The sequence below is a fragment of the Malus sylvestris genome, chromosome 5, assembly GCF_916048215.2.
Source record: "Malus sylvestris chromosome 5, drMalSylv7.2, whole genome shotgun sequence".
In the NCBI taxonomy this organism is placed as follows: domain Eukaryota; kingdom Viridiplantae; phylum Streptophyta; class Magnoliopsida; order Rosales; family Rosaceae; genus Malus; species Malus sylvestris.
Window position 1 is genome coordinate 43,607,448 of NC_062264.1, and position 9,278 is coordinate 43,616,725.

At 37.0% G+C, this 9,278-nt stretch overlaps 1 protein-coding gene across 1 annotated transcript; it reads left to right on the forward strand.

The window, feature by feature from the left end:
• The first annotated feature begins 2,951 nt into the window (after positions 1-2,951).
• On the forward strand, positions 2,952-9,054 carry LOC126622357 (wings apart-like protein 1). The gene is made up of 12 exons (XM_050291064.1): positions 2,952-3,779; positions 4,261-4,360; positions 4,542-4,881; positions 4,978-5,090; positions 5,716-5,841; positions 6,030-6,123; positions 6,201-6,922; positions 7,300-7,565; positions 7,936-8,083; positions 8,301-8,398; positions 8,482-8,563; positions 8,675-9,054. The coding sequence occupies exons 1-12, from the start codon at positions 3,247-3,249 to the stop codon at positions 8,756-8,758; spliced, it is 2,706 nt and encodes a 901-aa protein (XP_050147021.1). The 5' UTR covers positions 2,952-3,246; the 3' UTR covers positions 8,759-9,054.
• Positions 9,055-9,278: the final 224 nt, after the last annotated feature.

The window sequence follows — 9,278 nt, forward strand, 5'->3', positions numbered from 1 at the left end:
TCTCTCCAACTTACGTTGTGCTAGGTTTTGCAAGGTTTCGTTGTTCCCGTGATAGTTTTATGTTAAGGATTTTGGTGTAATCAGACAATGAACCAATAATACCAAGTATCGTTTTACTTATAAAATTAATTGTTATTTTAAAAAATTTAGTTGTTTGTACGGATTTTGTAACTCTCGTTTTGCCTTTATGGCCATGTTGGTTTCTTTTTAAGCATCGAATTGAGTACTTTGAGTCTTGCTTGACCATTTTAGAGGAGAATGTGTTGGTGTGCCAAAAAAATAGTTTAGTACACTAAATGTAATAATACAATTTGTTGAAATTTTATTTTTTTAAGTTTCATACCAATTTTATTATTAAACTTACTGTACAAGACCGTGTTATCAATACACTAAAAAACCTCTCGTACTAAAGGATATCCAATGAAATTTACCAACTTAGGTTGAAAAATAAGTATAAATACTGGTATTTTGCAATCAAAGAAAACATGAACGTATTAGGTTCCACCTAATCTGAACCCCACTCCCACCTACTGGAGGAGATGTCATCGCTCACTTTTTGTTGATGATATGTTTAATTAATTTGTTGAACTACAATCATCACAACCTTGATTTCATATGTATGTACAAAGAGCTTTCAAAGTAGGTTATAAGTAACCAATACAATGCAAATTGAGAAAGAGTAAGGCTATAAAAGTAGTCCGAATATTAAGCCTTTATGTCATTTGTCTCGCTTAATTCTTTAATTTAGGCTTGATAATTTCTTGCACAATCTGTTAACACTAAAATAAACGACAAGAAAATAATAGATTTTAAGTCAACCATTAACAAGTCGAGTCATTATCAGGTCACCCAATAAGATATCGTTTGTCATATTTCAGCATTAGAAATGATAATTTTTTGTATGACCTGATAATGGGTTTGACATGACACGACCCGTTAAGATAATGAGTATAACACAAAAATAACACGAACACGACAAACACAATTCGTTTGTCAAGACTATTTCAACCTAACCTGAATCTTTAAGATTTCACTTCATTGTACTCGTTCTATATTTAACGCAAATTGAGAATCTAAACAAGGAAACTAATATATATTACATTTGGTTGATGTAGTTATAAAATGACAGAGGCATGTCGCACCAATGGCATTCAAATGTGTAAACAAATATATATGTAGGCATTAATGTTTGAATTTGATGATCCATCCATACCATCCATCTTCCACTAGTACTATTTATCAAATTTGGTTTTATATTTATGGTTGAATTCAATGAATATGACATCACCCGTTATTTTTATTAACTTTTGGAGAGATTTTTCAGTGTGTCGATAATGCGACTTGATACACTAAATATCATAATACAATTGGTTGAAATATTTTTTTTCAAGTGTCCAACTAACTATATTACTACACTTAATGTGTTAGGTGTACTAAAAAATCTCTCCAGCTTTTGGAATATAAAAGAAAGACATGTTAAATGTTGTGGTGCAACATGTTTTTTTATTTGACCAAATTGAAAGTGTCACAAGATTTTAATGAGCATAATTTATAAGAAATTTTAACGAAAAACTCTCGGTATTGTTCATTTTAAGGAAAAATCATATTTTTAAACTAAAAAGTCAATCGGGTACAATTCACTTTACCCTTTATTTTGTCATTATTGTTAAAACTCAAAGTTTTCAAATTTTTTTTTATTAATTTTCCTTATTTTATACTCTATCCTCTTTAGACGAATTCACATTAAAATTAATAAGTATCGTACTTCTCTTAAAACATGATAAATGTCAAACTAGTTGGTCAACCTTACCCAAAGCTTTTACAGTAATTAACAACCACAACAATTCCCCACTAAAATAAAAAATAAAAAATAAAAACAAACAAAAACACTATGCAGTTGGTTCATATGGGCTGGGCCTGATTTCATTGTACATAGGCCGAGGCCTATCTGAGACCGAAAAGGGCAATTGGGCTCCAAAAATATGCCCTGCAACAAAAAAGAAACTTAATTTGAAGATGTCGTTTCATTTCCAAGACATGACACAACTACTTTGGTAATGTCCTGCAAAGGTTGAAGCTTTGCAACTAGGAAAGTATTTGTTGGTTGATTATCTATCACGTCTTGTATTTTGGATTAGTTTCTTGGTTTTCAAGTTATTAACAAAATATGACCAACTATCTAATTTTCTATGACACATTAAGTTACTAAACTTGGCATGATTAAAGCAAGGACAACCATGATGAAACCTTTGTATCATTGTGTTAAGGACATGCCGATCAAGATGTATAATTTCCTGTAGACAGTTTCTATAGAACGTAGGAGAAGTCAATTGATTCTTCTAAATAACTATGCCACATCGAGGCGGAGAGGCGATAAATAAATGGAAAGAAAGAAATTGAAGTTATCAATACATTTCGAATTTAAAACTCCTCAATTATCTAATTTTTATAATAGTTTAAACACTTCATTCTCTACTTATCTATTCTATTAAGAGAATAGGGCTAGTCAACTTTTATCCCTTTTTTTCCAATTTTGCCCTCACTTTTGAATACACAATATTGACACGAAGAGGGCAAAATAGTAATTTTGTACCTTTTGACAAAATGACAATTATATACTTATTTTTTCAATTTTACCCTTTTTTTTTTGAGAAAATGACAATTATATACTTATTTTTCCAATTTTACCCTCACTTTTGATACACAATATTTACATAAGGAGGACAAAACAATAATTATGTAATATTAAGAGAAATTGTTTACACTCATAGTATGTGATATCTGCTAGTAAGTGGTAAGGAAATAGAAAGAGGATAATTCAATCTTAACCCTAACATATGTTAAATGACCAAAGTACCCTTATTTCGATATGATCAAGAAGAATGTGATTGGGCGAAAGAGAGGAAAAGGGCACAGAATTTCACAGCCCAAGGAATTCAAAACCAAACCAAATCAAATCCAAACCCGAACCAAAAACCCCTATCTCTCTCTATCTCTCCTCCTCGACCCAATTTTTCTCTCTCTCTCTCTCTTTCTCTCTCCTCAAATTGGACGCAAGACTTCCTTCTCCTCCACCTGAAGTACCAGTCTTCCAGACCTACAATTTTCCAATTTCGCCCTTCGGTTTCAAATCGTGATTCCCCCAAAACGAAAAGCCTTGTCTTTTCTATTCAGACATGCCCGTCCCGAACCGATAACGCAGAGGAAGGAACCCAGCCACACCCAAAACGCCGCCGTTTACCCAAGATGATCGTGAGAACGTACGGCCGTCGCAAGGGAGGGGGCATTACCAGAACGTATTCCGACACAGAGCTAAACGACGCCGTTCACGACGACGACGACGTCAGTAGCGACCCCTTCGGATTTTCCCTATCGCAGCCTCAAGAAAGCAGCGGCGACCCTTTCAATTTCTCGTCTCAGGAGGACTCGTCTTCCGGGTGGGCCCACTTCGATTCGGACCCTTACGTCACCAAGGACTCCTCCTTGAAGCGCTTTCCCCTGGACGGCGTCGTCTCGGGGAGGTCCAAGAAAGCTAAGACTCGGAAGGAGGCGGTGGGGAAGAACTCCTACAGGCCGCCGCCGACGCCGTCTATTCTTGCGACGTCGACCTTGATGGAGGCGCAGGAGTTTGGGGAGATGATGGAGCACGTGGACGAGGTCAATTTCGCGCTGGATGGACTCCGGAGGGGTCAGCCGGTTCGGATCAGAAGGGCTAGCTTGCTGTCGTTGTTGTCTATTTGCGGCACGGCGCAGCAGAGACGGCTTCTCAGGACTCAGGGGTAGGTTAGGCTGACTTTAACTACTTCTTTGCTGGGTTCTTGGATGTAAATATCCGATTTTTGAAATGGGGTTTTGTGAAATGTCAAGAATTTCTTGGTGGATAATTGGAAATGTTAGTTTTAAGTCGTTATTGGTGGATATTTGATTTTTGGGTATGTGGGGTTTTCGAATTATAAGTAGTTTTTGATAGGTATGCGAATTTGGAGAGTGTATTTTAAGTAAATCTTGGTTGTATGTTGAGTTTAAATTGAGGTTTTGGAGATGTGCTGTTAGACATGCGTGGTATTGATTCGAAATTTGCTTACGGGTATGTGGATGCCTTACTATGTTGGATGTATCTGAGGTCACATGATAGCGCTATAGAAAATTTGGTTTGATTGCTAATTTTTCATTTCAAAATTTGCTTACTCCTTCTTTCTACCAAAATTGTTGTGTGGTTTTTTCTGGGTTATAAATTGATCGGTAGTGCCTTCTTTTCAGGATGGCAAAAACTATAATCGAGGCTATATTGGGTCTCAGCTTTGATGATTCATCCAGCGATCTGGCAGCTGCAACTATTTTCTATGTTTTGACAAGTGATGTAAGTCATTTAGTATTCGAAAAGTGATAATTCTAATTTGTAAGTTTTTATTTTTATAGGTACCTTTCATGAAGTTTTCTTGTGTACTGCTCATGTCTGCTGTGACTCTTCAAGAGTACATACAATTAATTTTTATTTTTACTAATAAACCTAAGGGGATTGTCATCTTTCAATATTGCAGGGTCAGGATGATCATCTCCTGGAATCACCGAACTGTATTAATTTTTTGATTAGGTTTTGCAAACCAATTGTCTCAAACACCACAGAAGATAAAGTACCAAAAGTTGGATGTAAGCTTCTAGCATTGCGTATTGGTGCTGACATCTCGCAGTGTACGACAAAAAGATTGGACTCCAGCTCTGCCGCTATTTTTTCCAAAGTTCAAGAAATTCTTTTAGGTTGCAAGGAATTGAAACCGAGTTGTGCGGATGAAGGAGAAATGGAAATTCCGGAGTTATGCCCAAAATGGATAGCTTTGCTGACTATGGAGAAAGCTTGCTTATCTACTATCTCTCTTGAAGGTCCGAGTCTGTGTTGAAGCTTAGGTTTCCTGGTTATGATACACATTTTTATGCATTATTTAGTCAGGATCTCAAGCTTTTGGCCTGTACTTTCAGAAACCACTGGTGCAGTAAGGAAGTCGGGGGGCAACTTTAAGGAAAAATTACGAGAGCTTGGAGGTCTTGATGCTGTATTTGAGGTGACCATGGGTTGCCATTCCAATATGGAGGTGTGAACCTGTATGTTTGTTTGATCTCACTGTATTTCATTAAATGTTAAAGAATACCAAGGGACCGTAATGCTTAAATAGTTATGAGAGATATTTACTTCAGTATGCTACTTCAACAATAATTTTTTGGTTCACTATGTAAATAATAAATTTCTGTGAAAAAATAATGCATGTGATGGTAAAGAACTAAAAGGATGGTGTGCAGCCTTAGTTGTATCTAGATTCACAAGTTTCTTCTGTTCTGTAACCTATATATTTCTTCAGTTTATGAGCAACACTGACTACACATTGGTAGTTTTATAGTAACAAATGGGCAGTTATCTATTTGCCTTTGGATAGCGTAATCTTCTTTATTGTTCGTTGTAGTTCCTGACTTTCTTCTTGGAGTAACAAGAGTGGTTTTGCATGCTAACAAAATCACTTCTCACTTCTCAGTCATTGCTTTGTTTTCTTTCCTTATTATGTGCACATCATACACATTGAGTTATGATAACCAAAATTCCTTGGACATAATATAACTTTTTCATTTATATACTTACTCTTTTCATTTGAATCCTGGGGTCCATATGGTACTCAATTGTTATTGGGGAAGTTGCCTTACTAAGCACCAGAAATTAATATGCAGGGTTGGCTAAAAGATAGCTTGCATTCTATTTGGGAAAATGAAAACGACATGGTGCGGAGCCTGGTTCTGCTTTTGAAATGTTTGAAGATCATGGAAAATGCCACATTCCTAAGTAAAGAGAATCAGGTATTTTAATGTGGTTTAGCCTCCCTCTCTATCCCTCCCTCCTCGGTCCGCTGGTCTGCTCTCTCTCTCTCTCTCTCACGCTTTTCTTCTCCGTTTTAGTTTGTAAAACTCATACTGCATTATGATGTTTGATTATTGTTAACTATTGAAAGGTGTAATAAATCTCCACATCCATGTTTTCTTAACAGAGCCATTTGCTAGGAATGAAAAGGAAGTTGGATCCCATGGCAAATCCTTTGTCTTTTACAGAACTAGTTATAAGTGCCATCAATATTCTGTCAGGTAACTTACAGTTTTTGGAGTAACTTTTGATTCCTAATCTTTTTGGCTTTCTGATAATTGATCGCATTGTTTTCTAGGTCTTTGTCTACATAAAAGTTCCTCTTCTGCCTCCAATGACAAAAAGTCTTATAGTCTTTCAAATGGGAGTGAACATGTTTCTGAGAAGAGCTCCAGTAGAAGTCAGAGCAGTCAGTTAATGTCAACACCTCGCTCGGTATATACTATATCCAGTTCGGAAACTACCAGCACCTCCATGACTGATACTTATTCATTGAACACAAGACTCAATTCTTCTAGAAATGGTTCTTCCAATGGTGCATCAAGACATGTCAGCGGTGGAACCGGTAAATTTAGCAATCTTTCCCTGAAGAATGCTGGTCTCAGTCAGCGATCCTATGACTTTGAAGATTCCAAAATTGATCTTTCAGAGGAGAGTCAAGATCCTTTCGCATTTAGTGATGGTTCCAGGATGGATGCTGATCTCAGTCAGAGATCCTATATTTCTGAAGACAATAAAATTGATCTTTCACGGGAGCATCAAGATCCTTTTGCATTTGATGAAGATGATTATAAACCTTCTAAGTGGGACATGTTATCTGGCAAGACAAATATGTCTCTATCGCAACAGAATGCGGCAGCATACAGAGAAATTGATGACATTTGTCAGTTGCAGCATATTATGAGCCAAGAAGCATCAAGTAATGGAGAAAACCATCAGACGCAAGAGGCATCCTGTTCAGGTGGTGTTAGTCGAGAAGGGTCCAGTCTTGTAGCTGACTGCCTTCTTACTGCTGTCAAGGTAATCCTGCACCCCACTATATAAAACTTTTTTCACATTGCTTTAAACTTTTGTGGTTCTCCATGTCAACATCTATGCAATTGTGTGGGGCGGTGGTGTTACTGGTGTGTACAATCTAGTTGTTTTTTTTGGTCCCTTGGTCAAATGAAGGGTTTATTTCTAGATTCCTGTTACTATTTACTGTTCTCATCGTCTACTATCATCTCTCAACCATGATTTATTCAGTTCTTTGATACTCATTAGCTGTTTGATTAATTTGGTTACTCATTAATAGAATAGTGCCGTTTTGATTAATTGGTATCCCGTCATACATGCACTGTGTTAGAACACAAAAGAAACAGTTGAACTGTGCGAACTCATAACAGTCTTCTTGGCAGGTTCTGATGAACTTAGCAAATGATAATCCTGTTGGGTGTCAGCAAATTGCTGCATATGGAGGACTGGAAACCTTGTCTTCTTTGATTGCCAACCACTTTCCTTGTTTCAACTCATCATCATCTCCCTTCAGCGAGAGAAGTGAGAATATTTCCAGCATTGAACTTGACCATCCGAATAATAGACATCTCACTGATCAAGAGCTGGACTTTCTTGTTGCTATTTTGGGTCTGCTTGTGAACTTGGTGGAGAAAGATGGCCAAAACAGGTTACCTTGATTTGTCAGTTTTTCTCCATCTGTTTATGCATTTTCATTTTAACAACCGACATCATATTTGGGCTCTGTTTATATTTCAACCAAGAGAATACATTACCACAGTGGGTTCCAATGAAGTGGTTACGTTGAGAGTGGAAAAATTTCTTCCACATTCTATGTGGAGATAATGGCGGGGTTATGTGGATGACTGCTCCCATTGGACAACTTGTGTCTCAAAAAGAATTAGACAACTAAAGATGCTATAATTAGAACCGTAGTGCTTGTGCTGCAGATTAACTAGTCTTAGTTTCTAGTTTTTAATGAATTATTCTGGCATTAGAATTTTCATGCTCATAATTTATCAAACTTGCTTTTCATCCAGATCACGGCTTGCAGCAGCTAGTGTTCAAGTAGCTAGTTCAGAAGGGTTTGGAGAGGAGAGTCGCAAGGATCTAATTCTGCTAATTTGCTCTATCTTTCTTGCGAACCAAGGTGCAGGCGAGGGAGGTGGAGAAGAAATGGTTTTGCCAGTGAGTGACATGTTCTAGTTGACTGGAAATTTCGGTTTCTTGTATAAGTTGTGATGTCTTAAAAACACAAGGGCCTGCCTTCTGATGTCTAGCCAAACAAAAACGAGAAATTGAAAATTTATTTTCCATAAATTAGTCTTGTTCTGGTTAATTGTTTTCATCTTGTATCTGATCCTTGTCGATGTCTTCTAACTTTGATTTTGTTGTATCGGTACAGACGGATGAGGCAGCTGTCTTACAAGGAGAACAGGAAGCGGAGAAAATGATAATAGAAGCTTATTCTGCCCTGCTTCTAGCATTTCTTTCAACCGAAAGGTTTGGCTTGTTTTCTCTCTTTCCTGTGTATCAAGCATTATCGTCGTGCATATTCTCATGCAAAATTTGTTTGGTGTCCTCAGCAAGAGCATACGCGATGCAATTTCTGACTGTCTCCCAGACCGCAACCTGGCTATTCTAGTACCTGTGTTGGACAGATTCGTGGTATGCGTCTTAACTTCTAAACCGTGATATACTTCAGAGCTCGTTGTTATTAACTGACGGAAAGTTATATTGCTCTCATGTGATTATATGTATCTTTTATTTCTTCCTCAGGCCTTTCATTTGACGCTAAACATGATATCGCCGGAGACTCATAAAGCTGTGAGTGAAGTAATCGAATCATGTAGGATACGGTGAGAGCTTCGGAGATGGACGAGAATCCTGTACAGATTTGGGTTTCCTTTAGAAAAAAAAATTGTTGTTTACCCGACTTCGCGACTCTCGGCGGGTCGGGATTCAGCTGCTCGCCGTATGCAACTGACTGCAGGCCTGGTTGCTCTGTATTTTTTTAGGTTTCTTTTCTCCTTCCCTCCCGTCGCGCTATTCTTTTGTATCTTTGTTTTTTGTTTTCCCACCATTTTTGAGCAGGTCAGAGACCATACTTTGTATACCAAGAATTATAGCTTAATGGAAATGTCTTGCTTTCCTTGTAATTAACATTTCTTCTTCTTGTTCTATTATTTTCTGTTTTTGTCGTAATATAAGAGTTATGTTCGCCTATATCCTATGGTTCAAGAAAATTGTGATCAATCAGCGATCTACGCTACTTAGTATAAATCATTAATTTTTTTTTATTCAATAGAAAAAGAATGAAAGAATTTGCCATTTTTTGTTTTATCACCGAAATAACATACTTGTTAGTGAAAAGAGATTTTTC